General features: G+C 44.8%; 2 protein-coding genes across 2 annotated transcripts in view; one reads left to right on the plus strand and one right to left on the minus strand.

Annotated features, from left to right (window-relative positions):
* Positions 1–16475, plus strand: part of RAB4A (RAB4A, member RAS oncogene family) — a 471873-nt gene that overhangs the window by 419427 nt on the left and 35971 nt on the right. The window lies entirely within an intron of this gene.
* The window catches only part of PGBD5 (piggyBac transposable element derived 5), a 71049-nt gene that overhangs the window by 21473 nt on the left and 33101 nt on the right, over positions 1–16475 (minus strand). The window contains exon 3 of the mRNA XM_049831369.1: positions 9348–9482. Within this exon, the coding sequence (XP_049687326.1) occupies positions 9348–9482 (135 nt within the window). The remainder of the gene's footprint in view (positions 1–9347; positions 9483–16475) is intronic.

The raw sequence follows: 16475 nt of genomic DNA on the forward strand, positions 1-16475 counted from the left end.
TAAAATCTACAGACAAGGCAGTGGAGACAAAAGATGCAGACACATTAGTTTTGACCTTGGATTACCACTTGAGCTGAAAACAAAGCAGGAATCTCTAAGTCTAGGAAAGTGTCTTACACCTTCCCTCCCCTACTGCAGTAAGTCTTAGCCAACCAAGAGTCTCTCCTGCTCCATGCTCACTTTGTGTTCCCCATAGAGTATCCCCCAAGAGATGAGACAGTCTGCTGGTGAGTCAATTGGTCCCTCACCATGGGTTGGTTTGGGTCTGCAAGCACCTACTTCAATGCACACGCCCACCATGCAACTTTCTACTGAGATATCACTATTTTCCTACTAGGAATCTACATACCCCATAGGTTTTGTTAGCAGAGCTCCCTGTGCACCTGGCACCCTCCCTCTGCGCTCTGCTCTCTCTCTAGGGTCCTTGTAATGGCCACCTTGTGATTCTCATCCCTCCTTTGCTCTGTTCACCTTCCCACTGCCCTTTACTCAAACATCCATACCCAGCGCTGAACCTTCCCCCCTCCTCCAATGTTAAATATATCCCCTTTTTTTCTCCTTGGGCACTTCCTTGCCTATCCAAGCACAGCCTTTGTTCTTGGCACAATTTTTCTTGTTTTGGAGAAGCATCATTCAAAGCTTTATCATGCTCTGCTCTATTGGGAAGATGGGTGACGGCAGCATAATGTTGGAAGATATAAAGGCTGCTGTGAAACAGCGGCTTGGGTACAGACAACTGGCAAAGGCATAGCTTCAAATATCCTTGCAAGTGCCTAGGATCCCATATGGCTTTTATTTTCCCTCTCCCCATCCTCTCATCCAGCTTATTTCGTTCTACCTCAAATCATTACGATCCTGCCCACTGAAGCCCACAGCATTCCTCCCCATTCTGTAACGCATTAGAAGTGGTATTTAACAGTTTGCAGTCTGCAGAAAAAGCACAGAATTGCCAGAAAACGGCTGCAAGACTTTCACAAGCACAGTCAGAAGCTACTCCCCAAAAACCGTTTGTTAAACCACTCATCAGAGCTCCTGGTTTGCCCTGTGACAGCCTTAGAGCTTTGTGCCCTTTCCACGTGCTCCAACAGCAAAATGTCGTCAGAAGTACAGGCTCGACAACTGCTGCTGGACAACAGATGGAGATGTTGGCAGCAACATCCTCTGCTTCTGCGGGTGACAGTCAAAGCAATGCTTCTCGAATATCTGCAAAGATCACTTTTACTGTGTATCTTTTTCTAGTGGTTACTGATCCATTCAATCTACAGCACCAAACAGGATAACTTCTATAGATGTGGCATCATCTGTCTTAGCAGGCAACTACAGGCTGAAGCTCTTTATCCTGCAGTGCTGGGACAGAAACGGAGCTTTCTCTAGTCATGCCTCAATTATTTGTTTCTTACCAGAACAGCTATGCATTCAGTTCTGCCATCTCTCTATCTACTGCAGCCCTACTGCACCAGATACTTTCAATCCAATGTGTTTTCATCCCGTTCACACAATACCAGCTCTCTCTTCTCACACCATTTAACTCATCCCTCAAACCCTCCTCTCTTCTGCCTTCAGTCTCCATGCAGCATCCTAACAATCTCTTCCCTTTAAAAGCCTGACAGTGAGAAGGAAAGAAAAGATCTTCACAGTCTCTGGCTCATCTTTCCCTCCACCTACAACTGCTTCTGCCTCCTCCCATCGCAAACACAAAGGTAGGTATCAATCAATACACTTGAATACCCGAGCGACAGGGTACGGGTGAAGACTGTGCTGAGCTCTTCCAAAACAAGAAAAACAGTGCAAAGTGGCCCGGAAAGACCATTTGCCTACACAGAGGCAATCAGAAAAGACATCGCATTTCTGAGCAGGAGATGTCACATGTTGACAGATGAGAGGCAAGCCAATCACCTGTCATTCAGAAACTCAAACCACGTATGTTCAGCTACAGAGACAGACTGCTAGCGAGAGTCTGGAAGGAAGATCTCAGAGCAGGCATCTGTGCTACAAGCCAACAGGAATTTCCTTGCCCTGTGCTAGCAATTTATTCTAGTTCGTAAGGTCTCACTAGAAACTGGGTAAAAAACTGAGCACTTAGGAACAAAAGCTGCACCTTGACTGCACATTTAAAAGTGCCCTAGAAACTAAAATATTGGCGATTCTGCTTATATTCAAAGCTCAGATGGCAAGTTGAAAGCACTTGTGAATAGCACATCCCAAATACTCCACATTCATGCATAATTGAAGCACCCCAGGGTACAATTCTCAAACAAAATAGGTGACATTTGGAAGAAAAAAAGGGCAAGGGTATTAATAAACAAGAGGAAAATTTACATTGTGCAAAAAATCTCACAAAGGGCAGACCTAAACAACCACAAAACAGAAGCCAAGTTTTTAATTATAAAACAGTTATAAAACAGACACAGTTATAAAAGCAAGATAACAAAGAATGGTACTGTCACAGTTTTTGGATCCTAAATAGCCATCGAAAAAATAACTTTATTTTTCTATAGACTTCACAGCCAAATACTCAACTGCTCATTCCCAGCACCACTCCCTAGACACTGCCTCACTCTGTCTTCCCGTCTTATCCTAAACCTCATCTCTGTTGCCATTACCATCACCATCGCTGTTGGAGATGCTCCTCTCCAGTCCCACCCCAAACCTTCTGCAGCCCATATTCCCCCCTTTAACGCCCTCTTCCCAGCCAGCTCTTAGCTCTAGCTCCTCCTCAGCAGCTATTGGCACCACTAATAGTGTTCTTACCAAGACTGGATCTTTTCATTTGCTTGAGCCTCTCTTCATTCTCTTCCTACTCCTCTAAATGCTACTTTGAAAACGCATGCAAGGGACATGCAGCTTTCCCATTCTGTTCCCAGCTAGCTCTTGGGGTTCCCTACAAAGCTCTTTCCTTGGTCCCCCTCTCTTCTCCCTCTGCCTCCTATTTTGAATGAGTCCAACCTGCATTAACACACAGATCCAGCTAACACCTTTGTGTTGAGGACTGGCAAATCTCTGTTTTGTCTGCACATGTTCTTCAAAGTTTCTTACAAGATGTATTGGGTCTGCATGGCAAGATTTTAGTAGTGGGAAGGGGTGAGGGAGTGCTACAAGGGTGGCTTCTGTGAGAAGCTGCTAGAAGCTTCCCCTATGTCTGACAGAGCCAATGCCAGCTCATGTCCAGCTTTTCATCCACCAGTACACCCAAGTCCTTCTCCGCAGGGCTGCTCTCAATCCCTTCATCCCCCAGCCTGTATCGATACCTTTCTCAGAAAGGATGCAACCCCCACAATGCAATTGCTAGTCTATGCACTGGTGCTGCTACTTTCTTAGCATTTCTTTGCCAGGCTCCCTCTGTGTAACTGGCAGCCCAGCTCCGGTCCAGGATGGAGGCCTCACTCTGGTGGCACACGATTGCATGGTCTTGGTTCAGTTTTTCTGAGAAAATGACTGTTGAGGTATAGGAAGGTGTATAAGTGCGAGTATGTAAGTAAGAAGGTATAAGTGATGCAAGATAAAAGTAAAAACTATCAGGAGTGCTGTAACTGTCGAGGACATAACATTTAGGTGCTCAAGATAATATTTAGTTGCTCAAGGGAGAAAATACTTACATAAAAAGCTATAAAATCTTAAGAAAAAAACAGAAGACGACAATTCAGTAACACCAAGGACCCAGCTCGTTTCCAAGGAGCAACAAAGCTGATGACCGCCTGGCCTGCGCAGGCTCACCGGGAGCAGGGAGTACCCTGGTGCCTCGCTAGCACTGTGCTGGTCCCAGCAATCGGCTGTGTGCATTACCCAGTAAACACTGCTGTACCACCCTGCCTGCAGAGCTGAAAGGTGCCCGAACTAAAGTGACTCGCTGTAGGAGACTTACGCCTTCATCTTGCATTTAGATGCTGAGCTTGCGAGGGCAGGGATTGTCTTTTTGTTCTGCCGACAGCACAAAGGGATGGGATCCCTGAGGGTCGTTCCTATGGCAAGACTATTAAGTGAGGAAGAGAGGAGGCTCTGGTGCTTTTATCCTCCTTCCTCAGGCAGAGCTGCACTGAGTGAGAGCAGCTGCAGAAAGGAGACAACTACGCAGGTAGGAACTAAAAAATAACCTTCATTTCCACCTGAAAATAGACAGTAAGACTGCACGTAAACTCAGGGAGAGATCTTTGCATTAGGTTACATTTAGATGTTTGTTCTTCCCATTCATCCGGAAACACGGTAAGATTGTAAACTCCACAGAAATTAACGGGGCTGGCCCATCACACATCTGCAAAACTACCTTCCCACTTAATACTGGCAAGCAAGAGGATAATTGACTTTTAATCAAGATCCGAGATTCTCAGATGCTGACAATACAGAACTGCATGCATTAAAAAGCCAGGGCCTGGTGGGAGCCAGAGGAAGAAAGCAGATAGGATTTTCCAGCCACCAGTGACTGACAAATGAAGGCGATCAGATTTCCTGGGATCCCCTCGCAGCCAAAGCCTGACCTTGAGAACCTCCTCAAAGCAGCCGCTACATCTGTGCATTCCAGATGCAACTGTTCCAGCAACAGAGAAATTATCAGGGCACTGTTTAAAGAAACCCAAGGGCTCAGATTAATCTCTAAACAGAACTTAAACCAGGCTGAACACCAACATTTCTGAGCAGCTTTATTAAACAAATGCACAGATGGCCAACAATTCTGCAACTCTGACCTTGAAAACAAAATTCACTCCAGGCTTATTTACCCCTCCCTTTCCCAGTGACTGAATGCACTTATGTGGTACGGTGTGAAATTATAAATTCTTTGGGGCACCATCTCAGTTTCCCTAAATTCTGGAATTAAGTTCTTACTCTGTAAAACCAACAGGGTTATGAAGTATTCAAGCTGATTGTACTTACCCTGTTTGAAAGCAAGAATGAGCTACAGCATTTACTATAAAAGCATGGTGTTTACATTGGGGTTTTTTTCTGCAACTGAGAGCTCTGCCACTGATCTATGGAGCGACCTCAGACATCTCCCTTCACTGAGACTGCTGCTCTTTAGGGAGAGAGCCATTTCTTACCCTCTCATGCAGGGGCCACCCTGATCCAGGTCGCAGTCTTTAAATACTGCTATAGTGCAAGTCTCTGACCATTCAGTAAGGTGGGAAGACTCAAGCTACAGAGACACAGTCTTTTTCCTTAATCTGTTGTGACTCATCACTTCTTCAGGGTAAGCAGTGGAAGGTGGAATCTCAAATTCAGTCCCAGCACAAGGATCTAAAGGACTTCATAAATCTGAGGAGTGACACGTTTCACAGGGATATTAGTGAAAATGAAATGCATTATTGCAAGAACTTTCTGCCAGTGAATAAAAGCGAGTGCAGAGCCCATATATAGTTTGGGGGCAGGGAGGGGGTGTGGGAAGGGAAGAGCGTCCAGAATAGTCTCAGAGAACAAACTTCATCCCAAGGAATAGGAAAGGATACACACATCCATAAAGTCATTTCTTCTCCACCATATCATCACAGGTTTGTTAAGTGAATAATTAGGTTGATGAGCTAATTCCATTACCGCCTATCATAGTGATTAATATTGCCTGACAGTCCCTTTGCAGTGCTCTCTACCATCTACACACTGCCTTCCATTTTGCTGATTGATGGCTCTTTGGGTCAGGGACTGCCTTTCGGGTTATGTTTGTGCCGTGGCCCTGAGGTTCAAGAGGAGGCACTAAAGGAACAGCTCATCCTGCCCAACTCCCCGTGGGGTCCAGCGCATGGCACCAGCTTCTTGCGCTTCCTTCTCCTTCTGCAAAATGACCAGAAAACCTTCTTGTGCAGGAGAACAAGGACTAGGCATCACTTAGTAACAGTTACCCAAGGAAAAGAAAGAGAGAGAACGATTTGCCCTGCCAGGACAAAATAATTAGCCCTGATCATATTTTTGGGAACTCTCAGCAGTTTTTTTGAGCTTTACTGCTATATCTAAAATGATGAAGAGTCTTACCAATCATATTTATGAACATCTTTTACAAGCAAGTGTTCCAGACTTTTTGAGAGAAAAAGAGAGAAGTAAAACTGACACAACTAGAGTTTTGATTTAAATAGGATGACTTACTCAGCAAATACACTAAGAAAGAAAGAAACGCTTCTAAGCCACTGTGATCATTTAAACTGCAATCAAGATATTAAAATACTGCTTCAAAAAGTGTCTTAGTGGTAACACATATGTAGGGAAATATATTGGAGGGAAATGAGGAAAGCAAAGAGAAGATGGAGCAGAGACGGACACCTGAGGTCCTGCAAGCTGAGTCTGCTGTTCTCATTGAATTAGAAAGAAAGAAACAAGAAGGCCCAAGCCCTCTCCTGCAGCAGCTGCTGCTGCCAGCTTGATGTCCAGCATCAAGGATGGCTGAAAAAAGCAACAGTATCAGGGCAGTTTTGCTGCCTGCTTTGCCAAAGTCAGCTCTCCTGGAGCCCTTCTAGCCCTCTGAAAGGTTTTGTTCATGTTCCCAGCTGCTGTAGACGTATATTTACTTTGTTTGAATGATGTGTCCTTCCTGCATGTTCCCACTTGGCCAGCTGATCATGCAAAGATACTCAGCAACAAAGCTATTCGCTGCAACAAGATGCTTTGCTTGAGGAATTCCAAAGCAGAGATATGATCTGAAATTGTGCATCCATCTTAAAACAGAGACTTAACTGTCAGTGTGGAGCCAGGTTATCTGTATTACAGAAAAGTAGTCTAATATATACACATTATTTTTATTATGCATATATAAGCCTATGCACCTTCTTATATCCACAAGCAATATTTGGTTTTTATGCCACTTCTGTTCCATGAATGGCTTAATGGGCTGGATTTTTAACCAAACACCATTTGCTTAAAAAAGCAAATGAGCAGCCATCAAACAGAAGTATTTACTCACCCCCAAAAAAGTGATTCAGAGTTTTTTTCATGAGAACAAGATGACAGAAAAATTTGGGGGGGTCAAACAGCTAAAACTACTAACATTAACAACCACCCTGTGAGCTGCCAATCAGGAGCTGTTCACGGAGTAGCTCAGCATGTGGCTTCAAAACAGTGATATCAATTTTACATTAGGAAAACAAACGAACCAACCCTTTGCATCGTGGGAAAAGCAGATCACAGGGAAAATGGGGATGTCCTCAAATGGACATTTTTCAACTCATCATTCAGGTTCAGAGGACCTTTCTTCTGGCCAGAAGCATCACAGCCTTCTTGAGGTTCCTTCCACTCCTGAGAGCTAGTCATATGTAGCTCACTTCCCTCTTCTGCCTGGGCTGCCTCACCTTTTTATAGATATTATTCAGACTTTTGAAATCGAATTAGCCTGATTTATGAAGTGTTTATAGTCATATATTATCCTGAATAAAATGACCTTGATGTCATCATGTGGAAACAATGAGGGAGAGAATTCATCCAGACCATATTACAGAATTTCTGCATATTTCCAAGTAGGTGCTGTAAGGTTTTTCTGACAGCATACTGGTGCTAGACCAGTCAGTCCTTAACTATCAGGCAACAAGTCTTTCTTTCATGATGGCAGTTTCACAAGAGATGGAGGGGAAGGTGTGCACATGAAGGGGGAAAACATTGGATTTTTTTCTTATTTAGATCAATTCTCTCCATATGTTAAACACAGTAAACACCCTCTTCTCTGTTTTAATACAGTCAACACACCAAACAACTACCAAGTGCGTGCTTTGGATTCTGCAAGATCCCTCATAAGTGTGACGGATAACTGAAGGTAGCATTTCAAGCATACCATATTTGAAGACCCCCATCCTCCCCAGAAAAGGTTCTTCCATTTTAGCATGAATGTTCATGTTCCTGTTCCTGTATATTCTTTTTCACTCTTCCCCGAGGTCCCTCACACCCAATCATTTTAGCATGATAATTACAGCCAACTCATGGAATGAAAATAGAAGGCAGCTGGTAAGATGATCCTGGACGTCATCCGGATGCAAGTGAAGCGTGAGTATTTAATTCATTAAGGGAGCAGAAAGATTAGGGTGGTGCTGAGCATCCATTCTGTCTAATTTGACATTCCATTAATTTACTCTCTCGATGGACAGGACAGGAGGCGCAACGTAATTATAGCTCAGAATGTGAAACCTCTGGCATGTCTGAAGACTTATTAGTTTGGCGGGAGTTGGCTGGGGGAAGCATGGTGAGAGAGATCAGCAAACTTTGTGCTCGCTGTACCCATTACTCTTCAGTAATAAACTGCATGTGGGACTGGTGGAATTCACCTTGGAGATTAAGGACAGGGCCTCTGTGTAGCAAATGACTTTCCAAAAGTCTTGAGAGCAGAAACTTCCAAGGATGCTTCACAAGGTGAATCTATTTTGTATTGGATGAAAACAACTGCTTTAAAACCTGGATGGAAGATGCATGAACCTAATTTTCTTCTTAGAGTGAATAGCATTACTGAAAATGCAAACCCCTGTTCCCAGTGAGCCTCTTTTCTTGCATAGCTACTCAAACAGTCACAGTGATTCACAGATCAAATTTTACTGTGAACAAATGTTCAACCACAGCAAATCCACAGGCCCTGCAGTTTTGACATGCATTCAGCCTAAGCAGGCAGTGTGCACGTCCTACCTGCACCTCCAAACCGCTGCTCTGGAGCATGCAGGACACGTTTTCACAGAAGCTCTTGGGAAAAAGAAGTTATCAGAAAATATCTGCCCCCTCACCTCTAGGTATCAAAAAGAAACAGCTGGATTTTTCAAGAGCTCTCAAAATACATCAGCAATTGGGGAATCCAAGAATTTGAAAAGTTGTCCCCAGTGCTTTACAAAACTAAAACCAAATCCTTTAACATGTCTCCCACTCAAGCTCATATCTCACCATGAAGTCACATCGGATTTTATTTCTTTGGTAGAGAAGTAGAGGTGTGAAAAGAGATGTAATAGGAAACCCCGCTAATGTTTCTCACAGAAAAATGGACATCTTGATACCATATTGATTTAGTCTATTGGATACCACTGGCTATCACAGATGCAGCGTTATACTTAGAGAAGCTGACTCATTAAAAATTACAGAAGTCACAGGACCTAGACATTTAGATAAACTTAGGATGTACAAACAGACAGACCTTTTAACTCCATTTCAATTTAATTAGCTCAGGGCTGGCAGCCAGATGGACAGTATTAGAGACAGGCACCCTCAGTTAAATCAAACAGCAAACAGAGCATCAGGAACCTGTCATCACCGTCCATCGGATCTAGTATCTGCAGCAGTCAGAGGCCTGCTGCATTCAGACTGTAGCCCCCAGCAAGGCAATGAAGAGAAGTGGCTGTTACCTTTGGTCCTGCAATACATTTAAGGGCCTGCTGGAACTGGATCAAGACATCGGAAGAGGTAAAACCCACCTGGCAGATGAAACCGGTGGATGAGCACTGCCGAACCCAGAGACTGAATTTCCTCTTTTTCCTCTTGCGCAGCTCCCTCTCTGTGCATGTGGCAATGAAAACAGGATCTTCGTCAATCAGGGGCTCATGTAGTACCTGCAAGTGGCAAGAAAACAGGCGGGGGAGAGAAACAGAAGAGTACGTGATTGCTGAAAAAAATGGTGCTTTAAATTCTTCCAAGGAAATACAAACCTTGCATTGTGCTTGTGTGCATTACCTCATACAAAGGAGCAAACCCACTTTTGTTCAATGCTACCATCCAACAAAAACCAAAAACCAAAGCCTGGCCACACTCCATTGTGGATGGCTGCTCCACACGTGCTTTGCAAACATTGCAAGGCATGGCTCTCACTTCTCACTATCAGCTACAGTTTAACATCCCTCCAAAATGTGGCCTCTACCTCCCACTATCAGCTACAGTTCAAAATGAGGCAGGGGATGGGGGTAGGTGGGTAGAGATTGTTAGCAGCATCCTTCTCCAAGCTTCATCATCAGCTTTGTCTTGTTTGGCAGAACGTCTCCTACCCAAACATGCCCTACAATATGTTGTAAGGTACAGTCCTTGGTTACAGCAAAGGCAAACACACAGCAGAGGGAGAGAAGTTAAGGGAGAAAAAGATATCTTCTAGTGTCACTTAAGGAGGTGGTGAAGAGACAGAAAACATTTTTCCTGGTGGCAGCAGCTTCAGGGAAGCCTCTCTTGCTTCAGGAGCTGAAAGATTTGACAAAAAGAGACAGGAAGATAAAGGACCAGAGGCAGGAATAGAAAAAGACAAGGCAGACTGGAGCAAGTAATGAAAATCTGTGAAAGTGAAGCAATTTCTGCACTCTGCATCCAGATGATATAAGCGGTTCCTTGTTCCTTATAGCTGTTTTGTTACACTTCTCTCCATTAATTCTGTAGCAAAGTCGCTAGGCTTTACACCCTAGAACCCACCTATAGAAAAGCACTACTACCTCCTTGCAGCTCGCAGGTAGCTATGCATAACATACACGTCCCTGACTGCATGGTGAGTTGTCTAGCAAGTCACTTGCGAGAGTACGAACGCTTGGAAACTGTTGAAAAGTCTCAGCTGATGAATAGTGATCAACTTCAGACCTCTACATCTAAATTAGAGCAAGCCACTGCAGGCTCCCCTCCTAGTACACAAGGGAAGAGCAGTCCCAGGAGGCCATCATTCACACCCTTTTAAAGATGTGCAAAATAAGTCAGATGGGTTATGATCTAAAGGAGCCCATTCTTTTTCAGTGACCACCACCCCAAGAGACAGGCTCAGATACAGGTATCCACAGCGCAGAGGCTCTCACCCTCAGACCAAGCCTTTCCACATCTGCATGCGTGCTACTTTTGTGCACATCTGCACGCAGCCAGTGGCGGAAATGAGAACAAAGCTGCATTAAACCTGGGAGCGATGCTCGTAGGAGAGATGTGGTGGGTAAGCAGTTAAGCACCAGTGACGAGCAGCTGCTGGCCTCCTGAATGCAAGACGTTTGTTGAACATCACTCTGTTAGCCCAAAATAGGCACCCGTGCCCTCCCGACGCAGTGGCGGCTGCACACTTTCCTTTATACGCACTCCACTTCTTAACGGCTCATAAAACATTCACAGGACCATCTGAAAGCACTCTCATGAAATGTTCAAATTATACACCAAAATGCAGATGCGAGCAAGGAGAGCCGCACACAAAGCTATTTGTTCTTAAAGCTGCAGCTGCCCCATTTCCCCACTGAAGCCAAATCCTCTTCCCCTCTCAAGGTCCACACGAAACACAGATCTTTCTTTCTGAAGGCGTTTCACACTTCCACCTCCGGGAATTCTGACAGCATTTTGCAAATATTAAACGTGCCCTTATTTGCTTGTGCCTTTCTGCTTCTTCCGTGCAGAGGGGAGGACCACATCCTTTGGGATGGGGTTGGATACACCGTTAAGAATTCCTCAGCTTCTGGAAAGGCCCTCTTACGTGCCAGATCCCACTGTGTGGTGTGGTTCAACTATTATAATCTCCCCCGCTGTAGGATGGAGAGCAGCAGAAGGAAAAGGTTGTATAAGCATCACTTGAAGACATTTTTTACCCTCTGTCATTAGCTCAGCTCCCTCCCTCTGCGCCACAGCATCAGCTCTTCTCACAGCAGCTCTACTGCATCCTGCTTACCCTTCACACTCTTTTTGCCTTCTAAGACACATTAAGGCCTGTCAGCCTTAAATTTAGAAAACAAATCTGAATTTTTAAAACGTCTCCCCATCTTCTTCTTCTCCCTGCCCACACTCAGCCCTGCCTTCCCCTAGGACCCAGAGCTTCCCCTCCTTTCCCCTATCGCGAATGTTTAAGTCATTCCTATTTCTCCATAAGAAGACTAATGCTCCACTGAAGTTCCTACTGAACTGCTGGGAAGCTGGAACAAAAATGGAAACAGAGTAGGGCAAGATTTGCTGTTGTTGCAAAGAGGCAATGTGGACAGGCAGGGAAACTGAACTGAAAACCCCGGATCTTGCTCTTCTTGCTTCCTCCAGAGCGGGTGGGGAGACAACTGTTGTCACCCCTCCATACGCAGCCACTGCTTCAACAGCTGTGAAGGACTTTGCAAGCAAGGCACTGTATGGGCTGTGCCTGCTGCCGGAACAGCTGATCCCTATCTTGTTTTCAAAGGGGGCAATTTGTTGCTTCTGGCACTGACATGGTTTTCTTACGACAGAAGTTAGCCCTGTTGCCACTGGCCAGTCCTATTAGTTTGTTCACTCTCCTCCATTCTCAGCCTCCTCGCTCCTCCTGTAATCTCAAATCCACCTCTGCCAAATCCCCATGCAAAGTGGTATTTGCTCCTTCCCCATTCCCCATTCTTGCTGTCGCAGCAATGACTGCTTTTCCTAGAGTGAGCTTACTGCCCCCATGGCATATTCATTCCTGCTTCTCATCTTCCTAGATAAAAACCTACTTCCAGGCTTAATTGACTCCTACACGTATTCCTGGCTGCCTCTTCACCATCTTTGACTCACTCCCCAAGCCCTCCCCTCTTCCTGTTCTGAATTCCTTTGATGCAAGATATCTTGTGGATTTCTTCATAGAAATCATCCCCATGTCCTTCTCTCACATCCCCAGTTTTGTTCAGCTCTAAGCAGCTCATCTAGTTGCTTTGCTCCCCACAGCTATCCCATTGCTTTTTTTTCCCCCCCCCTCTTCTTTATAGCCATCCTCATTCCCGCTACATCTTCTTGCCAAGCTTTAACTCTTTGTTTTCCCCTCAATATGTACATGCACTCCAACTGCTGGAGTCCCATCTTGGAGTCTTCCCTCTCCACCAGTTGCTCCATCTCACAACATCTTTCATTCACTGAACAAAACAGCTAGCCACTGTCAGGAGTGCCTGCCTTTCTTCTCCATTTTAGGTCACCTCCAAAGCTCTTTCTGCTCCACAGTTCCACCCATCCTGCTCTCACCACAGCCCAAATAGGCTTGTAGGCAAAGCCCAGAGCCACTAACTCTTTTGTACTTGGACTTCCTGGACTCCACTGCCTTAGATAATGAACCAACACGTCCTTGAGATAGCTTATCTTCTCTTAGCTCCATGGCCATTCCCAACACCGGCTGTCTCTTCAGCCCATCTCCTGGAGAATCTGCCTCAGTTTGCCTTGTCTCTGGCTTTTGGTGGGTACCATCCAGTTGCAAACAGAGTCCCCCTGATGCACCTGCATGCACAGATTCAGGCATTGCTTCTGCAATAGTAGCTTGTGCTTCTGCTTCTTTGCTCCAAAGCTCCTCCTGTCTTAACTAAATTCTCTGCTAGTATCTGACATCTCTGCTTGCATATCTAGTTGTCAGTTCTGATTTTATTACGCTGCATTTGAGAGCATCTCCCTTCCCTTAAGATAACCCCTTACTATGTATTTTTTTGATCATTGCAGACATCCCTCTCCTGCTCCAGATCTCGCTGGCCAGTGAATCTGAATGTCAGTCTTTACCTCCAACTCCGTGCAAGGTCTTCTGAGCCAGGCAGTGCCTGCATTTTCCATGCTTTCTGAGTAACAGCTCTAAAATGTTATTCATTTGAGAGTAACAACCCACCCACTGAGTGAGGTTTTCATCCAAGCACACAGCCATTCTGCAACAGTTTTCCTTTTGGCCTCAACATAAAGCAATCTTGCCCTACAGATTGCAGCTGGAAAGCCATTCTCCTAGTCCATCACACCAGCCACATCGCTTTTCTTTATTTCTCTCTGATAGCTCTTCTTCTCCAATGGATCAGGCAGATTCTTTCTCTTTGCTTTCAAAGACCTGTTTGGTCTATCCACATTTTAGTGATCCCCTTTGCCATCATTCAAAGGTTACCTCCCACCTCTGATGGGGCCATGATTTCATGCTCTTCTGCCCATTTGTTCAGTCTTCAATTGACTGTCTTTAAAGAAAAATCAGTTCTTACAGCACTCCATTATCATTAGGTAATTTAAAAATAGCCATAAAGGTTCATCATTTTCTGCTGTCAAACTCTCCCTAAAATCTGGCTTCACCGGAGGATCATCCAGCCAAGAGCTACAGAACATCTGAAATTTACCTTGCTATTCAATATTCTTATTGCTCCTCTGTCTGCCTTTCTCTTACTCCATGTCTTATACTTGGCCATCATCCTCTGAATACTTACGTCTTTGTGTTACACTCACAGAAGCCCTAAGACAGAACAGTCCTGGTTTGGGACCAGCATCCTTACTCACAAAGAATCATTCTGAAAACAGTAAAAGTGAGATATAGAGGTTTGACTTGAGCAAGATCTTGTAATTCGGAAATGCCCAATACCAAATCAACATCTAATGATGAGGACACAAAAGAGCTACGAGTTCATCAGACTGTTTTTGCCCCTCTGTGTTTTCAGAGAAGCTGTTGTGTCATGCTGTGAGCTAGTTTGGAAGAACTATGTTGAAACTGCTTAGCTGTACCCTATGATACCACCAGGAGCGAAATGCAAACAAGCCCCCACAGCGGCCATATTTTAGCACCATGCCTTTGGAGCAAGAGGTTAGAGTTATGTCTCTCATTTTGCCAGGGAGTTCATTGCTGCCTGAGGTAAGGACTCCAGGTGGCTGTTCCCAGCTGACATTTCACTGGGCATACGCAGAAATGTTTGGTTCCAAAATGCTGAAGAGAAGGTACTTTGCAGCGAGAGGGAGGAGGAGAGTGCCCGGAGTTGTACTCCTGACCTCTCCCACACCAGTCAGGGGCAGCCAGAGACAGCGATCCTGTCTAGTCACATCCCACTGACAAGCATATAAATACTCAGCAGGCACAGAAGGATATTTGCGCACTGATGTTATTTTCCTGAGCTCCTCCGGTTTCTGGAATTCATGTATATCCTTGGCGGGTGAGTACCCTTGAATTTGTTGCAGTATACCTCCCGAGCTCAGGCAGGGCATCTTCCCTGCCTCCAGGCTTCCACTCGTCAACAGCAGCACAGCTACAAAGCTATGTGGACCTCAGCAGCAAAGAGATGACACTGATGGCAGGAACCGACCCAAACCTCCGCCTCTTGTTGCTCAGGTAGAGGCAGTGGTTATTTTTACAGAAGATGCTGGGGAGGGATAGGATGCAGAGGATATTCCTGTTGTTCTTATCCAATCTACGTCAGAACACCATTTTTTTTACTTCAGAAATTGAAGCTAGCACTGCTGATACACAATTACAATGTTCTGGGCTTTCAATACCTTCATAAGATGGAGAGTAATTATTTCCTTTTGTTTGCTCAGTATATTTAGCAAAATAATTATAATTCACTAGACTGTTTTCTTTGTTTTGGTATATTGGCATAGTTCTCTCTTTCCCTCTGCTTCCTTTCATAGAAACCGTGGTGTCATTTTTGCATGCACATTTTGGAGGGGGGAGGGGAGGTTACACATGAGAAAAAAACCCTAAATATTTTCTGAGACAGAAATTCCACTTAAAGAATCTTTTCCAGCTCTTCAAAAGGAAAATATCCAATCTGTAGAAGACATAACTGTGAAAGCAGATGCTGCACTGCCTACCTGACACGAATTGCCTGCTCTGTCCATAGGGTGAGTTAAACACGGCATCTTCCTAGCCCACGTTCTGTGAGTCCACAGAGGAAGAAAATCACTAATAAGTCTACCTACAAGCCCGGTGACTTTGCTGCATTCAACAGCAAGGAGTCCAAGTCATTCCTCTGCTTGATGCCACTTACAAGACATTAGCCTAAAGCTTGAGCATAGATCACAGCTCAGGCACAAACCATCCAGATACCATAAATCTTATGTTTAAGATACAGGTATACCTTCAGCAACGGATCCATTTTGATCCATTTGGGATTCCAGGTATCACTGATCACAGAAACCTGGGCCCCTCTTCCCAAAACGCTTTCAAGAGGCAGCACATCCAAAAGCCCATCTGAATGGGTCCTTCCCCTTGTCTTTTCCCTTTGTTTCTGTGCAACTGGGTTATTATTTTTAATTATTTCTATTATTTCTCACTGGGCCTGACATTCTGGGTTTGATGTTTACTGCAGTCTGCTAATCTGCACTCAAGGCAATTTCCAGGGCGAGGTCTCTCCTGTTGTTTTGAGCAGATGGGTCCATGTCTCCTGAGACAGGTAGCGTGCAGCCCTGCCTGATGGCACCCAGGAGGACATTAGGCACAGGGCTCCTTTCGGGAGGAGGCCTGGAACATCCCCCAGTAGGCTACCACCACTACACTAGAGTATTTTTAACAACAGATTCAAATCCTTTTTTTTTCTCACAGAGTTATTTTTGAAGCTGTATTTTAGTGCTTTTTGTTTCGCTCAATACCACTGAAACATGCTGTATAGAAATCACTGATGTAAACACTGAAAGGGAAGAGAGAAGTGGAGAGGGAAGCAAGAGAATTGGGCTGTCACCTCTCCTTCTCCCCTTGCCCCCCCCCTTTTTTTTTTTTAGAGTAGCATCTCCTTACCAAGCTCAGCACAAGCATACATTTTGCTTGTGGAGATTTAGATGTCTTGCCACTGCAAACAGGACACTGTGATTTTGCCAATTCAGTTCTCAAACTTTGCTCGGGAGTGGGGAAGGGAGAAGGGATATACATGCAAATCAAATTTTATCCTTTAATGGAT

Source organism: Accipiter gentilis, chromosome 28 (assembly GCF_929443795.1).
Source record: "Accipiter gentilis chromosome 28, bAccGen1.1, whole genome shotgun sequence".
NCBI classification, from domain to species: Eukaryota; Metazoa; Chordata; class Aves; order Accipitriformes; family Accipitridae; genus Astur; species Astur gentilis.